Source organism: Grus americana, chromosome 18 (assembly GCF_028858705.1).
Source record: "Grus americana isolate bGruAme1 chromosome 18, bGruAme1.mat, whole genome shotgun sequence".
Lineage (NCBI taxonomy): Eukaryota > Metazoa > Chordata > Aves > Gruiformes > Gruidae > Grus > Grus americana.
Genome location: NC_072869.1, coordinates 8,763,423 through 8,777,976, shown reverse-complemented (window position 1 = coordinate 8,777,976; position 14,554 = coordinate 8,763,423). Strand labels below are relative to the sequence as shown.

General features: G+C 59.5%; 1 protein-coding gene across 6 annotated transcripts in view; it reads left to right on the top strand.

Annotated features, from left to right (window-relative positions):
- Positions 1–1,329: 1,329 nt before the first annotated feature.
- Positions 1,330–14,554, top strand: part of MXRA7 (matrix remodeling associated 7) — a 30,439-nt gene continuing 17,214 nt past the window's right edge. For 2 of the 6 annotated variants that reach the window (XM_054846513.1, XM_054846517.1), the window contains exons 1-3: positions 1,330–1,878; positions 9,198–9,299; positions 11,615–11,675. In XM_054846513.1, coding sequence (XP_054702488.1) covers positions 1,456–1,878; positions 9,198–9,299; positions 11,615–11,675 — 586 coding nt within the window. In that variant the 5' untranslated portion in view covers positions 1,330–1,455. The remainder of the gene's footprint in view (positions 1,879–9,197; positions 9,300–11,614; positions 11,676–14,554) is intronic. The other 4 variants (XM_054846512.1, XM_054846516.1, XM_054846515.1 and 1 more) reach the window with 3 other exon arrangements.

Here is a 14,554-nt window from a genome sequence, read left to right as displayed (position 1 = left end):
AAAGATGCTGAACCAGACAGCGTGGTGACGCTACCATCTCTGGATGTTCTGGCTGAGCTCTAGAGCAGCTCTGACGATGGCGGCCCAGGAAATGCAAAGCTATGCAGGAGAGGGGAAGTTAAGTACTGTGGTTGGTTGTTACTAAGAATACAATTATCCATATGCTAACGATTGCCTGCCTGATAGGATTACCAATAAAGACAAACCGCAGTGAGGATCATGGCTTCATTTCCTTCCTCCCACCCTGGGGATTTAATCCCGTCTTTGTTCGTGTTTTGTTTTTAGCCAGTCAATAAAAATCTCTGCTCCCGGAGATATCTCCAAAGTCTTCTCCCTGGAGTAAACTTTGGGGGCGGATTCCCATGTCTGCTCCCTCGCACACAGCTGGGAGAAAGCTCCGTGCTGGTTTTACCCTGGCAGGAATAGCTTAGGCCTTCTAATTTCAGCCTGCTTCGTAAAAGGTTGGCTAATCCTCCCAGCAGTCTCAAGAGGCAGGAAATCCTTGGTGGCAGAGTCTGGGAGGACCTGACAGCCCCTTGGCCAGTCTCCTTGCCAGCTTGTGACGGCTTTTGGGCACATCCCGGGTTTTTTGAGCCTCCTGCTTTACAGACCAGCAGCAAGGTGCCTGGGGGAGGCTCTCGCAGTCCAGCTACTCTCAGCACCCACTTACTTTGTGGGTGCAACAGCAGTTTATGGCAAAAACGTTCCACCGCTATGGCCCGCAGCTCCTGGGGAAGGCGGAGCGAGGCTCTGAGGCTTGGCATAGATGCGCTGCCAGATGCTCCTCACTGAGGAGAGTCAGATCTGCCTTCCCTTGCCCTGCCAGCTTCACCGCTACCCAGCCAAGGGCTAACAAGGTGCAAATGTTCATTAAGCACCACACTGCACGGAGGCCAGCTGACCCCCCCAATCTGCACAGAGCTCCCTGCAATGGTGCTGAGCTCACCGAGGTGTGGGTGCCTGTCTGCCCACACCGAGCACCCCAGGAGGCAGAGGTGAGGAGACAGAGACCTTTCCAAGTCAAACAGTTAGGAATGATGCAAGTGTGTGCGCAGAACGGTTTGGGAACGGCTTTTTGGATATAGGGCAGTGTGTAATGAGAGATCCTCCTGTCCGGAGTCAGACGCTCGCATCGGGCAGAGCCCGGCTGCTTGCGCGCAGCCTTCCTCGCCCGCTCCCCCTTGCCCAAATCCCACCCGTGGATGCGAGCGGGTGCGGGTGCGCATCCCCGGCGGGCGGGGCTGGGGGGGGATCGCTCTGGCTGCCGGCTCCGTGCGGGAGGTGGGTGCCGAGACTGGGGCGGGGGGGGGCCGGGGCTGTGGGCAGGGCCCAGGCAGATGACGCCGGGTAAAGCCGGCTGAGAGCCTGCCCAGCCCCGCCGCAGGCCGAGCGGGCTGGCCGCGCACCCTCCGCGGCCGCGCAGTCGGGTCAGGCGGGCTCCGGTAGCAGGGCAGGATGGACGTGGCCGTGGACTTGTACCTGGCCGTCCCGCTGCTCTTCACCGTCCTGGCCCTCGTCCTCGCCTCCGTCTTCGTGAGGCTGCGGGGAGGCGGGGGGGAGCGGGCGGCGGAGCGGCCCCGGGAGCCGGCGGCGGCTGAGCCAGCTCGGGAGGGCGGCTCCGGGGGCGAAGCGGCGGCGCCGGAGGGAGCGGGACCGGGACCGGGACCGGCCGAGGGGCCGGAGGACGAGGGGGGCCGGGTGCCGGTGGAGGAGGTCGGGGCGGGCGAGGAGGGGAAGGAGGCGGCCGGCGAGCAGCGGGAGGCGGCGGCGGAGCCGGGCCCTGCAGCCGAGCCCAGCCCCGCGGCGGTCGAGAGCATCTCCGGGCAGCCGCCCGCCGAGCCCCGGGAGCCCGGGCACCGGGAGGATGCGGAGAGCAAGGTAAGGCCGGCTCCTGCGGAGCCTCTCCCCGTCCCCTGGGACCGCTGGGGTCCCTGCCCAGCTGCCGCCGTCCCCGCGGGTGGCAGGGCGGGAGCGCAGCGTCCGGGTTTTCCCCTAAAACAAGGGAGGTCCCGGGAAAAGCGGGGGTTTGCCCTCGGGTGGGGACAAGCCGTTGTCTCCGAGGGCGGCAGCGGTGTGTGTGTGGGGTGTTTTGGGCTCCTTTCCACTGCCGCCCCCCATGGTATGCGCTTAGAAATAATCAGGATAGCGAAGATTTAAGGGAAGAGAAGTGCGCGTCGGTGTGGGCCTCTCCTGTCTGTGCATCCAGCCCCTGGGAGTCTTTTCCTTCTTCCAGTTGCCAATCCAGGTGCTGGTGTGTGTTTATTCTTCCCGTCTGCATCCTCTTTCTATGGGTTGCAGCAAACCGTCCCCTTGCCAGCACAGTTGCTGTCCTTGCCTGCCCGGGGAAGGGACTGGCCTCCCCCTCCCTCCCAACCCCAGCAGGACGCTGGCCCCAAGGTCTGACCCCTGGCTGAACTGGAGGGGTTGGGGGGGGGGGGGCAGCGATGCCTATAAATGCCCAATAAATCCTCCTCTAGCACCGGATCTTGTTTAAAAATAAAAGGGCGACCCAGCGTCTGTGGAAAGAGCTTGCTCTGCTCTTGCCAGCCTTGGATGGGACTCGGTAACGCCCCGAGGTGCCTGAACTCGTGGTGTTGGGGGCTTTCTCCCAAGGTGGCCCCTTGTCCCAAGGGGGGGAAGTGAGTAATGGGGTGGCTCAGAAATCCAGGAGCGATGGATGCGTCGTCTGTGTGCAGGCAGCATGTTTCAGCTGGGGAGCGCAGGCCTGGGGCCCAGGCGCCTGCTGGCTATTATTAGCAGCATTTGTAATCCTCAGCGACTGTATCCAGGCTGCTGGGCAGTGTGCAGACAGCCCTCGCCTTGGAAAGCATCGCCACTGACTCACTGGACAGCCTTGGGCGAGTCCCAGGGGGTTACGCACCCCCCTCGTTACCGTGATGCTCTGCATCGCCCAGGGGTGAGCCCTGACCCGCTCTTGGGGCTGGGACGTGGGTCTGCCTCCCTGTGCCCCTCCTCACCTCCCCTTGTCACTTCTGAGCCTCGGAGCTCTCCCTCCCCCTTTCTGGCACCCCTTGGCCATGGGTGCGGCTCCTGAGCAGCCCTCTCCCTCATCCCAGCGTCCTGGAAGCCGCATCTCTCCCTCTGCCGCATGATTTATTGGTGCCTTTGAGTACCAGGATCTTTGTCAAGCTGGAGAGCCCCTGGGCTGCCGTTAGCCAGCTGGGTCCCGGCTGGGCTAGCGTGGCAGCAAAGTTGGCCACCTGGCTGGAGCTGCTGTGGGGCCCGGGGCGCACCCAGCGCTCTCTGACGAAGTGCAGCACCCTGTCGGGACAGATGGCTGTATCCAGTCCTGCCAGAGCTCACGGATTCCTCTGCTGTCTCGCTAGCTTGAGTCTTCTCAGGAATGTTTCTCCTCCCCTCTGGCTGCTCTTCAGTCCCGATTTCTTTGAACAGACACTGCTGCAAAGCTTATCGCCTTCAGAGATGGGCTCTGCTCCTTTATCCCCACTTTGGCACGGTGTGGTAGCAGGGGTTTGCATGCCTGGAGGCGAACCCTTGCTCAAGGCACAGGGGGTCCTGTGTCCCCCAGAAGCCTGGCTGGGCTCCGTGGGACCAGGGTCTCTGCTGCGCTGCCCTCAGCCCCTCTTGCAGCAGAGCAAAGGGGACACCAGAGCTGAGTAGGGTCCTGGCCAGTTTTTCCTCCTGGGAATGGTTCCCTCACTGTAGGAGCAAGGCAGGGCAAGTCGCCCTGGACCCGAGCAGCATCTCTTTGGGAAGGATGGGGACCAGGCGTTGGCTGTGACCTGGGAGGTGGTGGGAGAGCAGTGGGAAGGGGGGAGGGATGCTTCTCACTGCTGAGTAAGTGGTTGGGAGTGCTGGCCCGCACGTGATCTCACGGCTGCCAGGACTGCTCGGTGCAGGCTGCCTGGCCAGGACTGGCAGTCCCGTGGTGCTGGGTGGCACGGTGGAGGGAGTATGTGCGTTTCCAGCAGGCACCACACACGTGTGAGCAGTGCTCAGGCTGCTGATCCGGGGGCCGATCCTTTGGACAGAGTGAGGGAGACCATCCATAGCTCTGCAGAGTCTCCCCAGGGTTCCCTGGTTTTGCTCCCTGCAAATATCCTCAAAGTTCCTTCATCCTCCTCCTCCCGCGCTGCTTAGGCCAAAGCCCAGCAGATGTTACAGGCACGGATGGGACTGGCCTTGGGCAGAGCAGCGAGCGCTTTGCAGGCGGCTGCTGGTGGAAATGTGCCCTATCAAACCCGTCTTGGCTCGGCCGAGGGCTGCGGTCCCCTGATGTGACTCAGCAGACGAGGCTCCCAGACACCATCCACTCGGCTGCGGGCTCCCGGCAGGCTGCTGCAGGCTCACGGCTTCTTGGTTGACTTGGTACATCAGCAAGCAGAGGGCTGTGCTCGGCACTCGGAGAGCTTTCTTTCCTTTTTTCTTTTTTTTTTTTTTTCTTCCCCCCCCCCCCCTCCTGTTTGCTCAGCACGTACTGCACCAGACTGGTTCAGATTCACTGCAGCCATTAACCACTTGACCAAAATGCTGATGGATGAACCTGCTCAGGGAGAGCAGCCTGAGCGTGTTTAATGGCTGGCTGGAGCTGTGCATCCCGCTGCCTCCTTCCTTCCTTCCCTTCTCCCTGCCTGTGCAAACCCGTATCTGCTGAGCACCCTGAGCTGGGGCAGCTGTGCACAGCCTGCGATGTGCAGTCGGCCGCTAAAATCAGCGTGGGTCGAGGCTTCCCCCCTGCTCTCTGGGGGGGGAACGGACCATTGTAGCATCATGCCCACGGCTATAAAATGAAGCAGTGGCAGAGCAGGAAAAGAAGCTGGGGAGTCCTTGTTTCCATTAACTACTGGTAGTGGTTCCCCTTGTCTCTGCTGGCTCCCATCGCTGAAAAAAAAGTTAATTAGTGTGTCGCTGTCTGATCTCATCCCCATCCCCGGCTTGTTAATGGATGAGGCAGCGCTGTCAAAGCGATCCCCTAATGAAAAGCTGTTGGGTGGGAACTGCAGCATCGCTGGGACTGCTGACTCTTGTTCTCACAAGAAATGGTCAGAAAACTTCAGTTCTCTAATGAGTATTTCTGTCATGGAAATGGCAGATGGCAGCGACGGGGCAGGGTTTTCAGTGCTGGTCCAGAGCCACTGCTGGGATGCTGGCCTGGCCAGGGTGCTCTGGAGATGGGGAGGGTGAGCGGGCAGTGCCAGGCTCTCTGCCGGGCACAGCAGCCTGGCTGGTTTGCTAAGGGTTAACTGCAGCTGGTGGCTCAAACAGAGCAGGTTCAAGTGGGTGACAGTGGGGAAAGAGGGGACGGACAGCTCTGGAGGTGATTCGGCAAGGGGGGGCCTTGTACTGGGAGGTGTCCGGCTTGTCCTGGCCAGGGCAAGTCATGCAAACCCTGCCTGTTCAGCACAGTGTGCTGTGCTGTCACCCAGATAGCAAAGGCACAAAGGGGATGTCACCTGCCTCTTCTGCAAAGCTCCCAGCACCTTTCCTCTGTCCCGTTTCCCCCCCCGCCATCTGTGGGGGCTCCCGGCGCCCCTGGACACACCAGGCAGCAGAAGCACAAACCACCCAGCTCCCAGCAGGGACCCTCTTTAAATTTAAAGAAGTCAGCATCTCCTCCTCTAATACCTCCTGCCTGCCTTCCCCTTGCTGGAGGGGAGAGGGTGTCTAATTGAGTCTGGCTTTAATTGGCGGCTGTGCAGGCTGCCTCTGTGCTGCCGCAGGGCTGGGGCAGGAGCTCTGTCGCGGTGGGGAGGGATGCGGTGATGTGCTACCCCTCTTTGCAGCCTGGGCAGCAGCGCAGGCCCCTGCCAGCGGGACGTGGGGCTCTCCTGCTGGACCCACAACTGCTTGGATGTGCCCCAGCTCTCACCCGGTGCAGTCTGTGCTGATAACAAATGCATCGTCTCTGGGAAGCGAGGCAGGATGTGTGCCACTGCCCTGGGGAGCCTGCGTGTGTGTCATGCCCTCCCCTCCATCCCAGTTGTGCGGTTGGAGCACAGGGCTGGTGCTAGGACACGGTGTGGGGCACAGTTGCGCTGGGCTTTACGTTGTGACCCCTAAGGCAGCTCAGGAAGGTCAGTCCCCCGCTCAGTCCCCTGCTCCCCTGCCCAGAGCCAGTGCACTGCTGGAGCAGAGGCCGCGAGGACTCTTTGCCTTCTGAAGTGCCCACCCATGTGAATGGCTGCCGGGTAAGCCTCCGAGGCAAGAGCAAGCTTTGCCTGCCCCTGCTCCCCGCCCAAGGATGCCATCTGGCCTGGCCGTGGCAGCAAGAGATGTCCCGGTGTTGGTGCCTCTGGTGTTTGCTTGCTGGAGGCCAGAGCAAGAACGGGGAGAGCACCAGACGAACCGGCTGGGTGCAACGCTGGGGGTGCTGCGCCGGGGTGTGACGGCGCCTGCAGGGATGGGCACTGCTGAGCCGGGACTCCTCACCCTGCCGTGGGATGTGCCGGTGTTTTTTCTCATCAGACCTGGCGCTGCCTGACCCCTCGCCGGGGGCTGGATGGCCCCGGAGCTTCAGCGGGGCTCTGGCCGCTCCGTGGCTCGTCCTCGCCTGCAGCAGGGATGGGGGACTGGGCAGATGCTCCCTGTGCTCTGGGGGGGGCAGACCTGTGGAGCGCTGCCCCCGTACGAGGCCCGGCCCCGTCAGGCACCCCGGGGCTGGCAGGACCATCGCCTGGGGCAGGAAAACTGCTCTCATTCTGTAGCAGCCGCTTCTCTGGCTGGCAGGAGGATGGAGAGCCTCAGCAGTGGGGTGAAAGGGAGCTGCCGACATAGCAGCTGCTTTGCTTTGCTCAACTCTGCCCAACGTTGTTGTTTTGGTTTTTTTTTTTTTGAAAGGCTTTTTCCTTCCCCTTTTCCTCCTGGCTTTTCTCTTTCTGGCTGGCTGTCTCCCATCTGCTTTCTTTCCCTCTTGCAATGTCTTGCATCAGGCTTGGAGCAGAAAGTGCAGCCATAAATGGCAACACGCAGGGCCCGGGAGTTTAATCCAAGACAATTTTGTCCCTCTGTTTTGCAGGCTGGGATCTTCCCTTTTCCCAGAGCTGGAGTGGGACACTCATTTGTCCCTATCCTGCCCATAGATGCCAGGGCTGTCCCTATGACCGAGGAAAGGGAGAGGAACACACCAGCCCCGTGGACTCCTCATGTTCCTTCTGAGAAGGGAAACTCGTTACTCAGAGGGGTTTGTGCTGGGGAGGAAATGGCCAGGAATGAGCTGAAAACCAGATGGGGAGCCCGGCCTCCGTCTCCTGTAGGGCTGGGAGTGGCGGCAGAGCCCACGAGGGGGAAATCTGGGGGACGACACCAAGCTCCTGCACCTGAGCTGTTTTCCCCTGGGTGACTTGGGGCCGTCTGTGGTCGGTGCTGCCTGTGCCCAAAATGTCCTTGGAGGTCTTGTCCTCGCTCCTGCTTTGGTGCAAAGCCTCCGCTGCTGCAGTCAGCTTCACGCGCGGGCATCCCACTTGTTGGCTATGGAAGCTAAAGGGCAAAAGCATGTTTCTGATGATCCAACAAACGCTTCAGCTCTAAAGCCAAGAGTTGCCAAAAGCCAAGATAGATGTATTGCCGCGTTGGTATTTAAGGTAAATGACTTGTTGGATTTTAACCCTGCGGTGGCGGGCGCTGGGCTTTCCAAAGCCCCCGGCAAGCTGTGCAGAGGTATGATTCAGATGTAAGCGGGCACGGGATGTGCTGTGGAGTGGGCTGGGTCCATCCCACCCGCAAGCAGGAGCAGGCAGGGAGCGCAGGGCGTGTTCCCGGCCCCGTGTGGCCTTGGGGCCAGGCAGCTGCCGCCGAACGGTCCTCTTGCGATGCCGGCGGTAATGCGATCTTTGTTTGCCACAGCAGCTGGCCTGGGCGGCTCGTGTCAAGTCTCCTCCAGATGCTCCCGGATAATGACATGCGTAGTCTTCTTGCAGTGCTTCTTGTCACCTTTTTTTTTTTTCTGCAGGGAAGCTTTCTTGGTCGGCATGCAGCTGTGGAGGGATGCTGGCTCACGGGCTGGTGGCTGGAGCACTCGGGTCCCTGATTCTCCAGCAGCTCCTGCTGCCATCTGGCCCTGGTCCTCACTTCTCTCACTCCCCACTGCTCAAAACAGTCTCCCTGTATTGCCTCTGAGCTGTGCTTTGCATAGAAGAGCAGTGCCCGTGGTGCCATAGTGTCTTCTTTGGTTGCCAAGTCTCCCAGCATTGCCTCAACACCTTCCTCCTCCGTCTTCCAGCTGCAGGACACTGCCCTGCTCTCGTGGAGCATCCCCTGGCTCAGCTGCTCTTGCCCCACGGCTGCGAGGGGAACTGGCACAGCAGCACCCACCAGCTGCAGCAGGGCTGAGGAGCCTCAAAATTTGGAGCAGGCTCCCTGGGGGTGTTGGGATGCTCCAGGCAGGGAGGGCTCTCCTCTCCGCCCCGGCTGGCAGGGGCTGCAGGCACGGCCAGGCTCAGGGCAGTATTTTTGTCAAGCCAGCCTGGAGGCTGCTCCCAGCCCGGCACTGGTATTTCGCTGCAAGGCCAACGGACACCATGTCCTTGCTCCCTGCCCACGCGTATCCTGCTCCGCGGCCGCCCTCCTGGTGCAGAGGGGAAAGGTTCAGCTGAGAAGCGTTTGGGCTGGGAGAGGGCAGGGGAAGGAAGGTTTTGCATGGGGCGTTGAGGCCATTCCGCGCTCAAAGCTGACGTGGGGCTGAGAGGGCAGGGAAGTCCCAGCTCCGGGATTGCAGCGGGGGGGCAGGAGGGTTTCAAGGGGCTATTCCCTGGTGATGGAGAAGGCAGCTGGCAGAGCAGGCCCTGCAAGCGTTAACGAACTGAGCGTACTGTGTGCTGTTCCTCCTCTCTCTCTTCCTGCTGTCCCTGATCTGCTGTATCAGCATCCCGGGCAGCTGCCTCCAGCCCTGCCAGGACACCCGGGCAGCCGAGCCTGGTGCTGGCCGAGCTGCCCCCCCTCACCGACGGCTCCTCGCAAGGGTCCTGGTCGCGTGGGAAGGGGCTGCTGCAGAGGGCAGCTCACGAGCTCCAAACCCTGGCTCCGGGGCTGAGCACTGAAGATCTCTGGTGTTCCTCGCTCCAGCAGCCATGCCATGGTTTGGCACACGGATCGGAAGCACCATGGGCTCAGGCGCCGTCCGGAGACTTGTCTGCGTGTGCTGATGCTGCTGGGGCTGGGTGGTTCAGCACAGGGAGGGCTCAGGGGTGTTCGTGCTCAAAGCTTTTGCCTCTTTCCAGATACCACCTTTGGGTCCCTCACCTGCGTCGTCCAGCCTCGGGCACACGGGACAAGCAGAGGAGGGTGAATGCGGCCGCGCAGCGCTTTCCAGCAAGGCAGAGGTGCGTGGGACGGAGGGCTGGCCTGGGGAGGGTGGCACAATGAACAGCGCGCTGGTGTCCCTGCGTGGATCGGACATCGTCCTGGGGTAGCAGCGGCCATGGAGGGGGCGAAGCCTGCCCACTGCGCTCCCCGGGGTGGTTTGGGTGGGCTTTAATGGCTTGGTCCGTTTAAAGCAGAGAGAAACAGTGCTCCAGGTGCAAACGTGCTTCTTGGCTGAGCAGGGAGCGATGCCTAGCTAGGGGGTCAGTGAGAGGGGTCACGCTAAGGCAGCCTGGGTGGCTCTGGTGGGGGGGGCGATGGGAGTGAGCGGCCCCAGCGAGGCGGACGGACAGGGATGTCGAGGCCGGGGCCGCAGCGTGGGGGGAAGGGAGGTGCTGGCATCTGCCTCTAAGCTATCCAAGCAGAAAAATGTTGGGCTGCAGCGAGCTACTGGCTGCCACGAGCAGGGGGTTCCCAGCACGGCCATAGCCACAGCACGTTGCATCGCCTGCCAGCCTGGCATCCCCGGCTGCTCCTCGGCTCCCATCAAATGTTTCTTCCTCTGGGCTGGAGCAGAGATATTTTCCTTCCTCGGAGGTTTGACACCCAAATTTCCTATTTGCTTCCACTGTTAAATGCCCAGCAATGCTCAGTTCCTAACGCCTGGGCAGGGAGCAGAATAAAATGTCCCTTCTTGTGCCGGATCCTGAAGGGTCGGGTCTCCCTGGGGGCATCCCGGCTCACAGGGAGAGAGGATGTGACGGGGAACCACCACCCCAGGCTCATGGCCAAGGCCCCGGGGGCCAGGGCTGGGCATCCCCTCCCCGCACCCTTCCTGAGGCTGCTCCTTTGGGTGCTGTCCCACTCCCAGCCATCCCTGGGGGAATCCCGGCCGTCCGGCAGGAAGTGCCCATGTTTGGAAGCGTGGCCCAAAATAGCGACGGCTGCTGGGGGCAGGGGTCTCGGCGACGTGTCCTTCTGGGGAGCCCGAGAGGAGGGTGGCGAGAGGAAGCCAAATGGCTGTGAATAATGCGCATTCCTCACCGATGACAAACTAACCTAGTTCTGGGTCAGGGCTGCGTACTGCGCTCCAGCAGTTTATCTAAAGACGTGCACTGCAAAGCCAGCGCTCGGCTCTGCACGGGGTTCTTCTTGGACCATCTTTGTTTCCCTCAGGTCTCCTTCACCCCAACTTTTCCCATGTCCCCTCGATAGCATGGTGGCTTGCTGGGCTCCCTCCATGCTCCTTCCCCTCTCTCCCCTGTGCTTTGCTTTGCCCTTTGCACGCCAGCCCCATCACTTTGGATTGGATGCGTGGAGCCGGGGAGGATGCAGGAGGATGCGTGCTTTGGGATGCTGAGCACCTCAGAGTGAGGTGACCTCCAGGCTCGGCTTGCAGGGGGTTGCAGCCAGGGTACTGGGTGCTGCGCTTTGTGGGAGGAAGGCACGTACCCGGGGGCATTGCTGTGTGTCCCTGTCCTATCTCCAGAGCTGGAATGCTCCTCTCCCTCCCTGCTTGCCGTTTGCATGACTCTGCTGTGTGTACCGCAAGGGGAAGGAATCTGGGCTTGATAAAGCTTGTTGTAGCTCGTAGGAGGCAGGCAGCCCCCAAAACTTCCAAAATTTCTTGGCATTTAAAAAAAAGTGCTGTTTAATCACTGCTCCTGTCTGTGCTCCAGAGAGCAGCCATGCCGCCACAGCGCGTGTGGGCAGGCGTTTCTTGGAGGAACAAGGGGCCGGGGTCTGCAGGCAGGAGCCAGCGGTGTCCCGGGAGGTTTCTGCCAGGCAAGGCTGGGAGGGCACCTGGGGGGGGTCCCAGCACGAACCCCCCAGCACTGGCTTCGACCACTGGTCCTGGCTGGTGAGTGCTCCTCTGCTCAGAGCAGCCGCTAGGCCCGTGGCTACAAGATGGCTCGTGCTGGGATGGCCCATCCAGCCTGGCCTGGGGACACACAGGAGAAGTCCCCGTGGCTTGTGGCTTGGTCCCCGGGCACAAGACTGTGCCTGGGGATGCCGGGCTACCAGGTACTTCTTGAAAACCTTAATATTCCTTTGACTATGGCAAGGCACTTGCAGTTCACAGCCTTTGGGTGGGACTGCAGTAAGCAAGGCCAAATCCCCCTCCACTGAAGAGTGAGAAGAAAGCAGACTAACGAACCTCGCTCATTAGCAAGCATCCTTTTGGCCTACTCCGTGAAGGAGGCAAGGAAGGAGTATCCAGCCCTCGCCTCGGGAGCTCTGGTCTCTGCCCTGTGGGCTCTGGTGCCCTGGCTGAGCATGGGTTGTTTAGCACAGCACCTTCTCCTCACGGCTGCTTTGTTTTTAACTCCTCCAGGAGGAAGATCTGGACTCAGAAAATGAGAAACTGGTGGTGAGAGAGCCAGAGGATGAGGACGGTGAGTGCCGAGCAAGGCAGCACCCTGCGGGAATGATACACGTGGGTTCGAGGGGCTGAAGCCCCGAGTGCTTGGGGATAGTCTCCTTCCTCTGGGAAATGCAAAGGGATTCCTACCCTGCCAGCAGCCCGTTTGCTTCCCCTGAAGCCCTTGGGCTATTTGCTGTGGGGTAGCTTTGTGATGAAGCTGCCCCAAAAGCTCCTTCTTTGCATCCAGGACAATCTCCAGGGGCTTTAGTCAGAGCTGTGTTTAACTGATTAGCCAATTAGTTGATTGGAAAATGATTAATTGACTAATTGGGGTGACAACTGCTGTGCTCATAAGAAAATGAAACAGATGGTGCCAAGTAAGAGTATGTGTCTGAAGGGGACTCTGCTCTCCTGAGCAGCCCCGGAGATGCTGGGGTGTCCCCAGGAGCCCCTGCCTGGGGTGCCCGTGGGCAGCCAGGGCAGCAGGAGAGCTTGGGGTGTTCCTCCTTCCTTGCCCCACTTTCCGCTTGCCCTTTTTAAGGTGCTGTGTGGCAATCCCCTGGCTCAGGAGGATTACGCCTAATGCCACAGAGAATCAAATTTTAATCCTGGTGCCACGCCTGCAAGGTGGGGGAAGCGCCTTTGGAGACAGGGTTCCCAAAAGACACTTATTGCACCCCATCAGGCTTCCTCGCAGCACTGGTGATCGGGGATGTTACCGTGCAGGACTGTGGGAGACCTGGTTTGAGGAATGGTGGACGTATCCTGCCAAATGGATGCTCAGTAACGCTGCTCTGCCAGTGTCTGCCTCCTTTGGTTCAGCCCTGTTTCAGGGCTGCTCCAGCGCCGCTGTGCATCACCCCGAAGCGGCTGTGGCTTGGCATGAGATGATGACGGTCCCTGGCCACGGGTCATTGCTAGCCCAGCATCCTCCTTAAGCATCTCCTGCAAACAGCCACCAACTGCTCTCCTGAATTATTTATACCATTTCTGAGGTGGTTTATAACAAGGCTGGGTAAAGCTCAGCCTGATGATGAGGAGGTGTGCAGCTGGGAATAACGGTGGTGCCCTGGCTTTGCTGGGGAGCAGCCTTAATCCTTCCTTCACCATTTCTCCTGCATGTTGCTTGGTTCTGGCCCAGCTCAAGCCACTGAGCTGCTGCTCGGCAAGCCCACAAGCAGAAATTCCCTTCGGGCACACGGGGATGGCATGGGCAGTCCATCACCAGCCCGGGACGGGGAGCTGGCTGGGAGGAGGCAGGTACTTGCTGCGTGCACGGGGTGCGCTGGAGCGAGCGTGTTCGGAGCAGAGGTGCGTTCAAGGGGCTGCTTTCACCCTGCGAGCTCAGGGTCGCGGCGCTGGCAACGCAAGGGCAGAGAGGTGAAAGACAAATGTTTTCTTTAATATGAACTCACGGAGGCTCTGAGGAAGTAGGTCACCTCATATTTCTGTAGTGTTTTCACTGTCCACGTGAAAACCCAGCCTCCCTTTTTCCGTGTGTTTCCTGAAGTTTGTTTCCAGTCTGCAAAGAAAGTTCCTGAGCTCAGAAAACATCCAGTGGTTTCCAAAGCCGCACGCTGGCTCCTTTTTAACCACAACATGTGGGCAGGGAGATGGGTAGCCTCCTAACCTCCCTCTTCCCTTATTCTTTTCTGGTGGGGTGGCAATTAAACTGCCCTTTTTGGGACAGGCAAAATCCCAAATCTCAATGTACTTGGCAGAAAACCACGAGGGAAATGATCTTAATTGTCCTTGAAATCAGGCGAGCTATACAAAGGTAACAAAACAGCTCCTGCTCTGTGTCAGGGTAAGAAACAGGATGTTACACCCTCTTTTTTTTTTTCTTCTTTTTTTTCTTTTTTTTTTCTCTTTAATATCCCCCAAAGCAGCAGCCAGCTGAATTTTCTTTCTGTGCACTTCTATGGCCACCCGAAGGGCTGATAAGCCGCAGCATGACTGTTTGTTTCCAGCTGGCCAGACTTGTTTGTCTGCCCATTCGGAGGGTTTTTCCCACCGAGGGGAGCGGGATATGGCCAAGCTGAATGTTTGGGGCTGCGGGACCGGAGCATTGGGATGCTTGTGTTCAGACACTTGTGAAGATGCTAGGGAAAGGGTCTGTCTCGTTGCTCCCCTGGGAGCCCCGATGGTGTTTTGGGATTAGAGAAACACTCTGGATCAGTAACTGAACAGTAATCCACCCGGACTTCCCAGGGAAGCTCCCCAAGATCAGGGATGCAGAGACGTAGGGAAGAAGGGAGGAAATGTGGATATTTGCAGGGAGGAGGTTTTTGTTAAATTCCCAGCCCGCTACCGTGGCTCCGGGCACGCTCCGTACGCTAGCGGCAGTGACCTCGCAGCGCTCGGCACACTCAGTGCTGTACCTGCCCGTGCAGCCTTGCACAGCTTGTTTTTGAGATCTCAAGTTTCCCCATCTACAAAATGAGGCTCTGACTTGTCTTTTGCGTGGGGGTCCCCGAGGTCTGCGAGAGCTCTGGCAGCAGCTGAGCGCATGCGTGAGCTCAGGGTTGCAGAAATTGCTAAATCAAGCGGCTGACCTTGGACATAAGGAGAAAATCCTTAAGGGCAGTATTGACCAGAAAAATAGAGGGAAGCTGCCGATGCTGAATGCTTCTGGGTGTGAGGAAGGGAGGAGAGGGGCTGTGGGGTGGTTTTCATTTGGGCAGGTGGAGGAGGAGAGAATTTCATGAATGTGGTGCCCGTAATAGCAGTGGTGAGGATTGGAAGAGGCTTCCTAGGTGGCTGGGGACAGGGAATGGGTCCATGGGTTACGTACAAGTTGGGGCTTTCTCTCCTGCCACAGAAGTCGGGAGTTTCACCACTTTGAGGTCTTGCTGGTGCTGGGAGGCATCATCCTGGATATCTGGTTTGTGGATAACGTACGATTTTTCA